The sequence below is a fragment of the Pleurodeles waltl genome, chromosome 11, assembly GCF_031143425.1.
Source record: "Pleurodeles waltl isolate 20211129_DDA chromosome 11, aPleWal1.hap1.20221129, whole genome shotgun sequence".
Taxonomy (NCBI): domain Eukaryota; kingdom Metazoa; phylum Chordata; class Amphibia; order Caudata; family Salamandridae; genus Pleurodeles; species Pleurodeles waltl.
The window spans coordinates 90998669-91014954 of record NC_090450.1 but is presented as its reverse complement, the minus strand read 5'-3'; the positions used below and the strand labels follow the sequence as shown (position 1 = coordinate 91014954).

At 44.0% G+C, this 16286-nt stretch overlaps 1 protein-coding gene across 2 annotated transcripts in view; it reads right to left on the bottom strand.

The window, feature by feature from the left end:
* TMEM44 (transmembrane protein 44) overlaps positions 1-16286 on the bottom strand; it is a 143614-nt gene that overhangs the window by 22638 nt on the left and 104690 nt on the right. Inside the window, exon 9 of one of the 2 annotated variants that reach the window (XM_069213164.1) lies at positions 16050-16226. The exons of the other annotated variant lie outside the window; for it this stretch is intronic. Coding sequence (XP_069069265.1) covers positions 16050-16226 — 177 coding nt within the window. The remainder of the gene's footprint in view (positions 1-16049; positions 16227-16286) is intronic. 2 annotated transcript variants of the gene reach the window in all.

Sequence of the window (16286 nt, the reverse complement as noted above, 5' to 3'; positions counted from 1 at the left end):
GTTATACCTACTGCCCAAATGCAGGCACTGGCATAATGGTGGTAAAGTACTATATATGTTTGGCTTGTATGGAACACAAAATGCGAAATCTCCAGTATATAACCACATTTGTCCTTAATATCTGTGTCATGAGGTAAATACATGTAATTGATATATTTATTATGTGCCCAGTAATAAAGGAAGTTTCCTATGGTTGCTTTATCACAGCATTTTTAGTAATGATGAAGCAATACATTTTTTGCAATTTTCAGGTAGCTGCACTTGAGGTGATCAGATTTAGAGAGTCAGTGGTGTTGTCATGTGCTCCATATAAGGGGGGATATGGATATATATATATATATATATATATATATATATATATAGATATATATACATATATATATATATAAAAATAGGACCTCCTCTCCGAATTTTGAGTATTCCAGTATTGCACATCAAGGAAAAGAAGTAGGTGGCACAGCAATCCGTAAGTTTAGTTTAATCAAATGTTATTTACTCCCCCCTCGGGTGCAGATATCGCCGACACGTTTCGGCATAAGCCTCCCACAGAACCATACAGTCAACAAGTACAGAGTGTGTATTTAAAGGGACAATTAGTCACCAATACCACCACCATTTTAAATAAGTAGACCACATACTTCTCCTTGTTTGGTTCCACTATATGTACAACATTTTATGCTCATTTATGGTTGTTGGACCTGGCTTTTTGACAGGGACATCCCCAAACTTTTTGCCTCCTTCCTCCTATTTTTTCTGACCTGTTGTTGTTGGCTTTTGACCTCTGGGCACTTTACCACTGCTAACCAGTGCTAAAGTGCATATGCTCTCTGTGTAAATTGTACTACTGATTGGTTTATCCATGATTGACTATTTAATTTACTTGTACGTCCCTGGTAGAGTGCACTACATGTGCCTAGGGCAGGTAGATTAAATGCTACTAGTGGGCCTGCAGCACTGGTTGTGCCACCCACCTCAGTAGCCCCTTAACCTTGTCTCAGGCCTGCCATTGCAAGGCCTGTGTGTGCAGTTTCACTGCCACTTCGACTTGGCATTTAAAGGTACTTGCCAAGCCTAGAACTCCCCTTTTTCTATACATAAGTCACCCCTAATGTGTGCCCTAGGTAACCCCTAGAGCAGGGTGCGGTGTGGGTAAAAGGCAGGACATGTACTTGTGTGGTTATATGTCCTGGTAGTGTAAAACTCCTAAATTCGTTTTTACACTACTGTGAGGCCTGCTCCCTTCATAGGCTAACATTGGGGATGCTCTCATACATTGTTGAAGTGGCAGCTGCTGATCTGAAAGGAGCAGGAAGGTCATATTTAGTATGGCCAGAATGGTAATATAAAATCCTGCTGACTAGTGAAGTCGGATTTAATATTACTATCCTAGAAATGCCACTTTTAGAAAGTGAGCATTTCTTTGCACTAAAATCTTGTTGTGCCCTTCAATCCACGTCTGGCTAGGTTTAGTTGACAGCTCCTTGTGCATTCACTCAGACACACCCCAAACACAGGGTACTCAGCCTCACTTGCATACATCTGCATTTTGAATGGGTCTTCCTGGGCTGGGAGGGTGGAGGGCCTGCCCTCACACAAAGGACTGCCACACCCCCTACTGGGACTCTGGCAGACAGGATTGAACTGAAAGGGGGCTTGGTGCATTTCTTAGACACTCTTTGAAGTCACCCCCACTTCAAAGGCACAACTTAGTATAAAACAGGGCCTCTGCCCTACCTCATCAGACACTTGCTGGAGAAGAAACCTGAACCAGAAACTACATCCTGCCAAGAAGAACTGCCTGGCTGCTCAAAGGACTCACCTGTCTGCTTTTCTACAAAGGACTGCTGCCTTGCTGTTGGCCTGCTGCCTTGCTGAACTCTTGTCTGGCTGTAAAAGTGCTCTCCAAGGGCTTGGACAGAGCTTGCCTCCTGTTCCCTGAAGTCTCAGGACCAAAAAGACTTCTCTCTTCCTCTTGGACGCTCCGTGCGCCGAACTTTTCGACGCACAGCTTGTTCCGCGGCAAGAAAAACGCCGCACACCGACGCTGATCGACGCGACGTCTTCGGGACGACCGAAACTTTGACGCACGGCCTCGCAAGGACAACGCCGCCCGACTCCGCAGGAGAAATCGACGCGACGCCTGCCGTGAGATCAAAACTTTGACACACGGCCTCGCAAGGACAACGCCGCCCGACTTCCCAGGAGAAATCGACGCGACGCCTGCCGTGAGATCAAAACTTTGACGCACGGCCTCGCAAGGACAACGCCGCCCGACTCCCCAGGAGAAATCGACGCGACGCCTGCCGTGAGATCGAAACTTCGACGCGCAGCCCCGCAGAACGACGCGCAGCCGGAAAACAAGCAGGAAAATCCACGCACAGACCCGGGACATCTGGTACTCCCCGCGAACCACAGAAAGAGACTGTCCGCGTGCCGGAAAACGACGCACGACTCCCCGCGTGGAAAATAACGACGCAAGTCTGTGTGTGCTGAGGAGAAATCGACGCACACACCAGTTTTCCACGTACCTCTTCTCCTGTGGCCCTCTGAGGAGATTTTCCACCAGAAACCAGGTACTTTGTGTTTGAAAGAGACTTTGTTTACTTTCTAAAGACTTAAGACACTTTATATCACTTTTCAGTGATATCTTTACAAATTCATATTGCAACGTTGATCGTTTTGACCTGAAGATAAATATATAATAGTTATCTGGGTTTCTAAACACTGTGTGGTGTATTTTTGTGGTGTTATGCTATGGTGTTGTATGATTTATTGCACAAATGCTTTACACATTGCCTTCTAAGTTAAGCCTGACTGCTCGTGCCAAGCTACCGGAGGGTGAGCACAGGCTGATTTTGGATTGTGTGTGACTTACCCTGACTAGAGTGAGGGGTTCTTGCTTGGACAGAGGGCAACCTGACTGCCAACCAAAAACCCCATTTCTAACAATGGTATTCCAACATTGATACAACATCACCAAAACAAAGTGTTACTACAACATAGGGCAGGATAATTATACTTCTATTTCAAATCTTCTTTATAGTCAGTTCATTACCTTTTCGAAAGAAATAATAGTATATATTTGGTAAAGTAATGAATGAAGCTGGGCTGTCCCACCTATAGCTTGCTGCCTTGTGCGTGTGAAGAAAGCCTAGTTTGCGGTTCCCTGTACTTGATCTCTTACATGCACAATGGAGTCATTCCTAAGCAAGTGGTACTGGTTCTCTGAAGCCTGAGATGGATTTTCACTATATAAAAACCAACACGGCTAACTTTCTCAGCACTTGTTTTATTTTTAGTGTTGTGTTAGAGAAAAGGAAGTATGCCAATCTACATTGTGTGCATGTCCAATAAAGGTTAAGATATCAGTAGAAGTTACATTGAAGATATCAGGGAGTGGTAGATTTGTGTCTGCATAAGATATATACAGCAGGAAAACTAGGTGAAAAGGTCAAATATGCTTCTTGATTATGAACAAAAGAAAGGATGTCAGTGTCCAAAAGGAGTGTTTCGGTAAATTATTTTTTTATGATGACTATTCAAGGAGATTGCATTCTATGTTTTTGTGTTTTGTATAGCACTATCATTATTATGGCACTGTAGTGCGTTCTGTGTTTTGTTTACTTATGTGTGATGTATTGCGTCTGCCCCAATCAACCTATTTTACACGGTTTGTATGAGAAGGTTTGTATGGTCTTGCTTTGAAGCTAGCCTTCTGGATGCTGCCACATAACCAATGAAAAAGAAGTAAAAAAAAACACAAAAACATCATAAGGAGGCACTGGCACACCAACATTAGGAAGGAGTAACGCAAGGTAAGAAATAAGTGGCTTTAGTTCATTAGGCTGGTGAGAACTCCATTAAAAATAATGAAGTGGCTCATGGCCAGTAATGGCCCACCTTGTCCAACATCTCAATGCTTGGCTTTTTGATTCTCTCTGTTTATCTTAGATAGTTATTCTATCTTCAGTGGGTGGAATGTACTAATAACATTATTGCCCTTCTGTGTCATGATATACTGGTTGTTAAAAGGCCTCCACCCTCTTTTTAGGATCCAGCCTATGGCTTGATACGTTTAACAGCCAATATAACCCTAAATTGCAGGCTATAAAGCTTAATAACTATTCAGTTTTTTATCCATTTCTTGCCTGTCTGTTTCTTACCACTTCATCATTTCTTTAAATAAAGAGCAGATGAGGCTGGTTGGATCATTTAGCTAACTTCTCAAATAACGACCCTGGGCTGTCTGCGGATATCATAAGGATGGATAGTTGAAGGTGGGCTTTTTCACTGCTCTAAATAATAGCGGGCACAGCTTGTTCGATAGGAATGTCCATGGAGGCAGCAGTCAATCAGTTTAATAGAACTAGTCACTGACACCTTATTCTTTATGCACACAATGGGATATTACATTGACTATGTCATACCCACATGAAGGATTTAGTTTAAAATGTATTGTATTCACTTTTTTCAGTTTACCATGCCTTGTATTTTCAGACCTACAAAGTTTGCTTCTTTGCTAAGGCCTCCTCAGGCAAAATAAATAGGTGAGAGAACTATACATTAACCAGACCAAAACAGTCTTTCTTAGCTGCACAATGAACATGTTGTTAAAAATGTAGGCATCCTCCCTGTGCAAACTTTGACCATGAACTTGTGCATCAGAAAAGCTGTATTGTTTTTTTAAATGTTAAAGGGGTCACTTTAACCCATAATATTCCTTTTGTGATCATCAAAACACTTTCAATTGTGTTAAACATGGCATCCCTGGTGTGGTTTCCCCTGACTTTTTTGCCTTCTGACCTCATGTTTTTCTGGCTTTGTATTTGCTGGCTTTAGGACTCTGTGCACTTTACCACTGCTAGCAAGTGCTAAGGTGCATGCTCTGTACTTAAAACATGGTAACATTGACTTATCCACAATTGGTCTATTTAATTTGATTATAAGTCCTTAGTAAAATACACTACATGTGCCCAGGCCTGTAAATTAAATGCTACTGGTGGGCCTGCAGCACTGATTGTGCCACGCATTTAAGTAACCCTTTAAAACACGTTTCAGGCCTGCCATTGAAGAGCCTCTATGTACAGTTTTAACCTGCCATATTGACGTGGCAAAGTAACCCTCTTGCCAGGCTCAAACATTGCTTTTTAATACATATAAGACACCCATAAGGTAGGCCCTGTACAGCCCAAAGGGCAGGGTGCAGTGTATTTGAAAACTTCAACATGTACTTTTAAGTTTTGCATGTCCAGGTAGTGAAAAGCTCTAAGTTTTCACTACTGCAAGGCCTATCTGTTCCATACATTAATACTGGGATTACCTTATTACATCTTTGTAATGTCCCATTGGGAAGCAATGGGACCCCCAAAGTTGATGTCTCTGGAATCACAATTTAAAATCCTAACTTATGGTGAAGTTAGATTTTATGTTGTAATTCTGAAAATGCCACTTTTAGAATGTTGGCATTTTCTTACTTTAACCATCTGGTGACTTCTGCATGTCTCTGAATACACGTCTGGGTGGGTGACAGCCGGGCTCATGTGCATGCCCTCCTGACAGCCACACATAAAGGGAGCTTAAATGTGAATAATGGGCCATTTTTGGCAGGATGGGAGGGAGAAACCAACACTTATACCTCAATGGGCTGTTCCTGATCCCACACAAAGGCCTGCATAACCCCTTGTAGTGAGTCTGGAGCCAGGGCAGGAAGAGCAGGGACTCAATGCACTTCAAAAGCCTTTCTATTGAAGCATCCCCAACTTCGAAGGCACCACTGGGTAGAAGAACTGGACCTGAGACACCACCAACTCAGTACATTTCTGGACCTGTAGATACACTTCCAGGAAGAAGGACCACTGTGCTGCTGGAAGGACTGTCACTCTGGTGGACTTCTGCTCTGCTGACTTGCTGCCTTTCTTGCCTGGTAGTGAGAAGGACTGGACTTGAATCCCTCCAACCCACAACCAGAGTGACTCCAAGGAGGTTGCTGGATTGCCTCCTGTACTTTTAAGGTCTTAGGACACAAAAGACCTCCAACACACCTGCTACAGCTCCTGGGCTTGTCTTCAACCAACTCCTGACCCCAAAGAGGTGCCTTTTCAGTCCTGGGCCTTTGGAAGTGGTTTTTGGCTCCTGAAATCAAGCGTTTGGGCTCTTTGCCACCGTAAACCTCACCGCTCGCATGAAGGATCAGCACAAGACTACACAAGTTTGTCTCTAACACAGCAGATGTCACCTCTCACAGCTGCGAAGCTCCAGTCTGCCCATCCACGATGCCCAGCTGACTCTTCATGCCGCAGACTACAGCAACACTCTTTTTGCTCCCAGTGAACTTCTTTCCGGAACTCTTCGCTCAACTCTTGAGAAGGTAAAACTTCAGTGGGACTTGTCTGGGGCCGTATCCGACCCACGCTCCATCTTGGTCAGCCTGAACTTTTGGATTTAACTTGGTCTAGTGAGACCAGATACCCCTGGTTGACACTTTATGCTTCTAAGCACTTTATTGCACTTTAATATTTAAAAATTCATACGATCGACTTCTACTTATTGGATCTTTGTTGTTTTGGTCTTGTCTTATTTTTTATATTAAGCTCAATTTTTCTAACCAGGTGTGGCATTTATGTGTGTGTTATTTTTACTGTACTACTGTTTAAAGTGTTGCACAAATACTTTTCATAATCCCTCTTAATTTAGCCTGCCTGCTCTAGGCCAAGCTACCCGAGGGTGAGCACAGGTTCATTTATGGTGTATTTCTGACTTACCCTGACTAGGTGTGTGGTTCCTGCTTGGACAGGGTGCATGTCTCTGCCAAACAGAAACCCAATTTCTAAAATATTAGAATTGATTACGTTCAGCAATCACCAACTTTAAATCTGAAATTAAATTACAAGGAAAGGTCCTCTTTATAATCCTGCCTAAGAGGTATTATTGGGTTTATTGAAATTCCAAGATAATTATATACAGACATATGCTCATATGCCCTGGAGTACTTAATTAATTCTTACTGTTCATACTGTCCTAGCAGGCCCAGCTCACAAAGGCTATGATTGAGAAGATGGAGGTCTACTCTCACAGGTTTCCCATTATATTTGAAGTATGTGTCCAACTTTTATGAGGTTCACAAGGAATCCCAAGGGCAGCCCTGTAAATCTTTGATTCTAGGCTTCCAGTACTTTAATGTACAAAATGCAATGTGCAAAATTTACACATGGAATTTTTATTAATTAGAAAACTGCAAGGCGCAAATGTGCATTAGCATATGTCAATTTTCACTCCACAATAAAAATACTGTTCACAGTAGGGGAAGCCATTCCTGCATTATACATAGTGGTATTACATCCCTTTTCTCACCCTGGAGAGGCACTAACTCCAGCCATTGAGTGGGTCACAAATATTTAAGTGCCTTTCCAAAGTGGGAAACGGCCGGAAATGCAAATTCATCCTGGTTCTTCACAAACTTATGTTTAAAGATTTTAACTATACTTTACAATTGAGAAACAAATCATTTTCCGCCCCAACACTAACGCTTGTTAATGTCTTAATTCAACCCTTGCGATGGGATCTTACGAGAAGCACTTTACAAACCTACAATCCCACCAGTATTAATTCTGTGAATATGTGTGCATAAAATATTAGCCTAAACATTTGATGCACAGATGAAATCTTGGAAAATTATCATTTTTTTGTTATGCTATTATGGTAATTTTCACAAGATTCTGCAGACACAACATTTTATTAGATTTTTGTCTGTAGGAGACTGGCTTGAGCACAAAATTGTGGGAACAGTAAAATTCCAGGCAAGAGATATTTTCTTAACAAAGCAGTCTCGTGCTGGTACCTCATGTGACTTTTAAACACGAGGTATGTCTTCACGTTCATTTTCATTTGCGCTACAGTGAGTATACTTCATGAAATTTCACAAAAAAAGAAAATGTCAATATCGCCCACTATATAATAGTAAATTTCTTATTATTGGGTCTATAACTGTTCCTAAAATCTTTGTCCATTTTAAATTTGAAGTACCGCGGATTAGCAAACGTATTTAAGACTGTCGGCTTTAGAATAGGCATGATGCATTGAACCCATCTGGATCCTAATTACAAGAGCAATACATGTTTATGACCAGCGCTTATTTTTTCAAAGGAAAATGAAAGGTCTCATAATTTTTCTCATGAGAACAAGACCCACCTAGAGGTATAATAATCTAAATCCCAGCTTCTCTACCTCAACAAATAGTGTGACTTCGGGAAAACAATATGAAAAAAATAATTTGCATTTTGCATGAGTTCATCATACCTGTATTACAGGTGCTTGCCAATCCTACCGTCACAAGCATTGGCAAGTGGTTCGTCTTACTTCGCCTGCACAATAACATATTTTTTTAAATATCAGTGCATTGGTTAATTAAGGGTCAGAATCTGTTTTTGCGATTACTGAGCAATGATAAACTAACACCTGCGCAAAATTGCCCTTTCTGCTATCTGAAATATGTTGTAATGCGAGAACAGCAGCAACCCATCCCTGGGCACATCGCAAGAATCCCCATGTCATGAGAGATACCTTCATCCAGTTCTGCCTTTTTAGCCAGTAGCAAGTTGTATTCTGGAACTAGTAGTTTTGATTTTTGAGCGTTTAGTGCATGGCAGTTTCGAAATCTTGATAGCTGTGTACTGTTTTTATTTCAAGAAAGGTTCCGAGATGTATGAAAAGGGAAGTAATCTTAACACTGAATACTAAAGTGTTAAAATTGTAAGCTTCAGCTTACTGCAAATGTTCACAGTGAACATCAATTTACAGAGCCAGTTCGATTTTTGTTTTAATCTTTAATACTGTTATCCTTCTACAAAACAAACCTTACAAACTTTGGTGGGAACCAATCAATGCCCATCAGACCACTAGGTCACATATGTACACTGCATCTGTACAATGATTGTTAGACCCTAGGAAGCCATGTTTGAGCCCACTTTAAAGAGAGTAGGGGCAAAACGGTTTTATGCTACTACATAGCAGCCATCGTCATCCTCAGCATCTTAGTTCAACTGTGGTCAGAACATGTAAACATTATAAATCAGGCACAAACGTTTATATAATCCACACTATAACATGATGAGAATGCACCACATAGCGCTGCCAAGCAGTGAAACGAATCCAAACAAATGCTTACTAGTGTCATAAGTAGTACACAGGAAACCAAGCATTGGCAAAGCCAATAGGACTTGCGTGCACAAGAGCTATTGGCTTTGGCAATGTGTTTTTGCCATGTTGTACAGCAGTGTGGCTGCTGTTCAGCATGCTAAATGTTAGTGGTGTGGAGTGTCAGAGTGGGGGAGTAGAGTGATGGAGAGTGGATTTGATGGAGTAGAGTGACAGGGTTGTGTAGAGGGAAGTAGAGTTCAGTGGTTCAGTGTCAGGGAGTGTCAGAGTGCAGTGGAGTGGAGTGGAATAGGGTGAAGTAGGTTGGAGTGGATTGAGGTAGTGGGGAGGATTGGACTGGAGTGCAGTCGGGTGGATTGGATGGACTGCATGGGGGAATTGTATTGAAGAGAGGTGGATTAAAATGGAGTGAGGTGGACCTGATTGTGGTGGATTGTAGTGGGAGGGATGGGGGTGGGTGGACTGAACTGGAGAGATAGGACTTGGGTGTGTGGATTGGAGGGGGTGGGTTGGATTGGTGTGGGTTGAATTGGAGTGGGGTGGATTGGACCGGGGTGGGGTGGACTGGACTAAACTAAAGTGTGCTAGATTGGATTGGAGTGGGATGGATTGTGGTGAACAGTGGGATGGATTAGAGTGGGGTTGAATGTGGTGGTTTGGAGTGGAGTAGATTGAATTAGACTAAGGTGAATTGGGATCGAGTGGGGTGGATTGGAGTATGGTGGATTGGATTGGGGTGAGGTGGATTGGATTGGAGTTGGGTGAGTTGGAGTGGGGCAGACTGTTTTGGATTGGAGTGTGGTGGATACGAGTGAGTCAGATTGGAGTGGGTCAGATTGGATTAAGGGAGTGGGATGGATTTTTGGGGATTGAAGTGGGCAGATTGGAGTGGGGCAGAATATTTTGGACTGGAGTTGGGCAGGTTGGAGTGGGGAGGATTGTTTTGGATTGGAGTGGGGCAGATTGTTGTGGATTGAAGTGGGGCAGACTGGAGTGGGATGGGAGGGTTGGAGTGTGGTGGATTGCATTTGGGTGAGTGGTTTGGAGTAGATCAATCTATCAGTTTTTTGTAAAGCATGGCTACTCACAGCTGTGAGGGTCTCAAGAGGCTGGGGGGAAGAGGGAGAGGGCGAAGGGGGGAGTCTCTTCGAAGAGCCATTTCTTGAGGTTATTCCTGAAGATGGTGAGCGATGGGCTTTGTCTGAGGTATAGGGGCAGGTTGTTCCAGCTCTTTGCTGCGATGTAGGTGAATGATGGTCCTCCGGCAGTGGTTTTTCAAATGCGAAGGATAGTGGCCAGAGCCAGTTGAGTGGAGCAGAGGGATCTGGCCGGGGTGTGGAAGGAGATGCAGTGGTTCAGATAGGCCAGTCCGACATTGTGTATGGCTTTGTACATGTGGGTGAGTAGCTTGAAGGTGATTCGTTTTTCTATCGGGAGCCAGTGGAGGGTCCTCAGGTGCTGGGAGATATATTCTTGGCATGGGAGGTTAAGGACAAGTCTGGCGGTGGCGTTCTGGATGAGTTGCAGCTTTTTGATGATTCTCGTCATGGTGCAGGCGTAGAGAGCGTTGCCGTTGTCAAGCATGCTTGTGACTAAGGCGTGGGTGACTGCGCAGTGGCAGTCTGCTGGGATCCATTTGAAAATATTCCAGAGTTTGCGGAGGGTGTGCCAGCAGGAGGAGGTGACTGAGTTTACCTGTCGGTTCATAGATAAGGAGGAATCCAGGATGATGCCTAGGTTGTGGGTGTGCTCAGTCGGTGAAGGTGGGGTGCTGAGAGATGGTGGCCACCAGGAGTCGTCCCATCCTGAGGTGGCGTTTCTGAAAATGATGAGCTCTGTCTTGGCAGAGTTAAGCTTGAGGCAGCTTTCTCTCATTCAGGTGATGACAGCTTCCATTCCCGAGTGGAAATTCCTTTTGGCCGTGTCCGGGTCTTTTGTGAGGGAAATTATGTGTTATGTGTCATCGGCGTATGACACGATGTTCATTCATGACTATGGCTGCGAATGGGGTCATGTATATGCTGAAAAGAATTGGACTCAGAGAGGATCCTTGGGGAACTCTGCAACTGGCTCATGTGGGTTTAGCTGTGCAGGGGGGCGCCTGACCATCTGAGATTTCCAGGGAGGAAGGAGTGGATCCATTTCAGGGCTGTTCTGCGGGTTCCTACGTCGTGGAGTCTGGTGCATAGTGTGCTCTCGGAGACAGTGTCGAAGGCCACTGTGAAGTCGAGGCCGTGCTTCGGTGTGGCTGCGGTCTAGAAGTGATCGGATGTTGTTGGCGGCTGCAAGAAGAGCTGTCTCCATGCTGTGGTTGCTGTGGAACCCAGACTGTGAGCTGTCCAGAGAGTTGTTGACCTCAATGAAATTTTGTAGTTGTGTGTTGATGGCTATCTCCAGTACTTTGGCTGGGTAGCGTAGCAGTGAAATGGGCCGGAAGTTCTTTAGTTCTGATAGGTCGGCTGAGGGTTTCTTCAGGAGGGGGCGTAATTCGGCGGTTTCCAGTACTCAGGGAAGGTGCCAGTGTTGATGGAGCAGTTTATCATGTTCTGGAGCTTGGGGCGATGGATGTGATGGCTCTGACGTAGATGTGGTGCAGAAAGGGTCCGTGGGGGCTCCAGAGTGGATGCTGTTCATGATGCTTTCTGTTTCCTCTGTGGTGAGTGTGGACCAGCTGAGGTTGGTGTGGATAGGTTCTGGTGCTGGGTTGGTTTTCCGGGAGGAAGCTGTTGTAGATGTTCTCGATCTTGCGGTGGAAGAAGGTGGCAAGTTTGTCCCAGAGGTCTTGCGATCAGGGATGCTGGAGGCTTTGGAGGGGGGGATTTGTGAACTCATTGATGACTCAGAAAAGTTCCTTTGTTCTATGTGTGGAGGAGTTGATGTGTTCCCGAAGTGCATTCTTTCTTGCGTTCTTGATGTGTTGGCGGTGGATGGCGGTTGCGGCTCTGAAGGAGGCGAGGTCTTCACTGGTTTGGCTATTCTTCCATTTTTTCTCTAAGGGCCTGCAGGTGCGTTTGGATTCTTGGAGTTTGGTGGTGAACCAGCTAGCTTTCTTTGGTATGCGCTTGGCCCATGTCAGACGTAGGGGGCTAGAGTATCAGCGCATTTGGTTCCCAGGCAAGGCAGAGGCAGCAGCAGCCAGAGGAGCTGCGGAGGGCAGCAGACGCTGACCACATTGGAGTGGTTTGTATTTGATTGGGGTGCACTGGTCTGGGGTGAATTGGTTTGGAGTGGGGCAGATTGTTTTGGACTGAAGTGGCTCAGGTTGGAGTGGGGTAGATTGTTTTGGATTGGAGCAGATTGTTTGGAATTGGAGTGGAGCAAATTGGAGTGAGGTGGGTTGGGGGGATTAGAGTGTGGTGGATTGGATTTGGGTGAGTGGTTTGGATAGGAGTGGTTTGTATCTTGCTGAGGTGGCCAGGACTGGTCTGGGTGTATTGGATTGGTCTGGGGTGTATTGGATTGAGTTGGATGAATTAGTGGGAGTGAGATAGGGTGGATTAGAGTGGAGTGGATTGGATTGGAGAGGGGTGAATTGTGGTGTACTGCACGATTATCTGCTAAGGCATAATTTTGGAAATAACACGTCAGAAAGAAACAATGTCACTTTGCAATATTTAAAACAAGATAATCATCTTTTGAGAACAGCGTGCATGAGTAAATACAAAAGAAAACATCAGTGCAAAGTGACAAAAGAAGACTTGTCAAACAGAAAAAAGTTAACTATAGAAAATAAAAATGTTCAGGTTTTTTTTTACGTGCTTGGCCCGTTTTTGCCAGTCCCACGTCTTCTGTTTTGCAGGGCACTAGAAGTTAAAAAGAACAAAATGGTACTTCAAATCATGTCAGGAGCAGCGGACGACACTGATTCAGTTGAATCAATCAGTGCTTGGTCCCTGCTCCACAGACAGGAAAGGAAATAATGATATGCCAGCAATGACCAGTTATGAGGTGATGAATAGTGCCACACACGGCAACAAATGGTAAGCAACAGGTGGGTTCCAATCCCTTCTCTGTTTACAAGATTGTCTCGCAAGCAAGACGCAAGCACTAGCGCATGCTATCCCAGACTCAACCCTAAAAAGGAGGTGTTCAAGTATGGAACACTGCCAACTTCCTCACTCAACCGCTGCCACAATTCTCATCTGTACGTTTTCCTTATGCACAGTTCTGTTGAGTTCATCCGCCCACAGTATGTATTCATTCTTTTTGCAAGTCAACTAAAGGCGTCAATTATACTATCCCTTGTGATGGAGAGGGAGTCTGGTGGTGACTAATCTTTGGCACTCTCTGTAGTCGGCACAGCCAGCTGTCCACAAAGATGGCTGCATTTTCTTCAGCTTTTGGAAGGGCTCCGGTGATTTGGATAGCAGACCTAATTATTCTCCACAAGTGTGAACACAGCATCTGCAGCTCTTAGGGGTAAGTGGTGGAGTGTTGATATTGACATTCTCTAGCCAAACAGGACAGTGGGGAGTGCCAAATGCAGCCCCCAAAGAAGTCCTTGGTTGAACTGACTTCTGTGGGGATGTGAGCCATTCCCTTGGGAATGGGGAGAGTCGAACAGAGTGGGCAAAGAAGGCATCTGCGGAACACTGGCCGTGGCATTTATATGTGGTACGCTATAATTACCTACTATAGTCTGTACACTCCGGCTCAATGCAAACTGCAAATGAGAGAGTTTGTATTTGAGTGGACCCTCAGGAATGGAGATAGCAATATGAATGACAGGCGCATTGAGTTGGCCCAGAGGTAACTCAGCCCAGCTGGGTGCTACAAGGATACGTTGCTCACTGGCATCTCCCAGTGGAGTACTCAGTTCTTTCAGCAGCACAGCAGTCCTTCTTCCTGGTAGATTCTTCTACAGGCCCAGAAGTGCACTGAAGAGTTGGTGTCTGAGGTCCAATATTTATAGTTTAAAGTTTATTTTTATTTATGATACGGAACTCACATGGAGATCCACATAAAACAAACATGTAAAAGGAGAACGTAAAGTAGAAAAACAAAACCTTCAAGTACAATTTATGTTCCCCATTTCTACAAAGTGAGTCAATAATTAAATTAATACAAACTCAAAGAACATTTTAAAAAGTAAAAAATGTTATGGCAAAACAAATCATTTGGGGGAGCAGAAAGGGTCTGCAATACTTCTGATGCAGTACTTAGGGAAAGTTGAAGACATATACGGTGTAACCACCTACAACGAAATAACAGCAAGGCTGGACAAATAAAAACAACATGATTCAGGTCTTGATCACCATTTAGACAGAAATTTCAAGTAGCCAAAGATCCATACTATTTAGCCCGTAGTGTATTAGGAGGAACAGCCCCTGTCGCAATTGGAGCCAAATCGTCTAACACCGTGAGGCAGGTTCCAGCTAAGAAAGGGCTGCATTTTCTTCAATAGTATAGTATTAGACATGGATTGAAAACCCTGCCTAAAGGCACAATATTTATACTTGGGCCTTAATTTGAAGTGGGAGAATCATCTAGAGCTTTCCCCTTGAAGTGCACAGGCTTCGTGTCTCCCCAGCTCTGCTCTAAACTAAGTAAAGGGGTCATGCCTCCCTTTGTGTGGCAGCAGAATACAGCCTATTCAGGTGTTAGTAGGGCTGTGCCCAGCTATGCCCCCCAACCTGCCAGTGATGGCCCATCCAGGCACACCTAATCTCTCTATTGTGTTTGGCTGTGTAGGAGGAATACACACAGCTTCAGTGACCTGCAAAGGACCTGAGACCAGTCAGCATGGGCCTGCTCATCCTAGAATCACAGTGAGGCAGACTGAACCAGCTGTACCAGTTAAGTGTGGCAAAAATGGCAGCCATCTTGGTTGTGTTGAATCAGCCCAAGGTTACAAGAGAGGCACTTCCTGAGACAGGAGTACTCTAAATACATCCCGTTTCCCGGCTAGAATAGGTTTTCTACATTTTTGAGGTGAAAACGCAAACCGCAGCAGTGACTAATAGCAATGGCATCAGTTTAGGGCAAGTGAAAGAAGGAGAACAGATTGAAAGCAGATTGCCTATTCCAAGAGGAAGCAAGGCAAAAGTGATACCCAGAGACCTAACTAGATCTCCCCTCGTTGCCCATTGCATCAGCAACAATTGAATATGCCATATTTCAATATCAGTTTTTATTTGCCTGAATACATATTTCATAGTAAAACAACTAGAGCAGACCTCAAATAAAGCACAAATAACATTAAACTAGAGGAGAATCTGAGCATAAAGATGGGGTGCAACAGGAATCATTAACACAGGAACCTAAATGCAATTTAATGCTAGAGAAAGACAGACACCTAGAAAACACAGAGAATGCCCAGAGGGCGGAATGAAACGGTTAGTGGCCAGCTGTTGAAGAAACCCAATTTACATCAGGAAATTTGGGACAACAGTACATATGTTTTTGGCAATGCACCATGGTGAATGCGTCCACAACCAACCTTTTTTCTTGTCTGCAAAACTATTTTTGTCTATTAACCGATCACCACTAGGGATAAGTGCTCTATTTTTGGTCAACATACAATAAAGATCGTTTGCCAAAGTTATGGATTTTAAGTAGATTTTTTAGTGGATTTTCTAAGGTTACCTTGGATTTTTTCCTCTTCCCCAGTTAGGACTATTATGTGACCCAACATACACCTTTTAACTCTACAGTGCTAGGCAGAACTCCTGGTTCGGTACATAGCTTTGTTTGACATACCGCCAACCTACAGATGGCGATTGCTCTGTTTATGGCCCTGGAGCATCATATTTACTTGTTGTCATCACCAATATCTTCTTAGCCATGCCAAACATGGAGGTATGATTATTTTATATGTATATGATTTTGTTACACCATTGCAAATGATCTTAAGTGGCTGACCCTAGTCAAAAAGCAGAAATGCAAGGACCACATACCTCAAGTCCAGAGTTTGTGGAAGAAGCGCTGGGAGAGCTGGTAGAGGAGATGTTGGCATGTATGACCTGCAGTGGAGCGGGAGCAGGGGTGTGACGGACAGCTGGAAGTTCTTTATGGAATGTACTTACAGCACTAGTTTCTCCATCACCTGGCAATCTTATCGCATCATATCCTCCCTAAACATTAGGGGGAGTTGTACTTACTAACAGGTTATAGAGGATACATAATGCGCATCA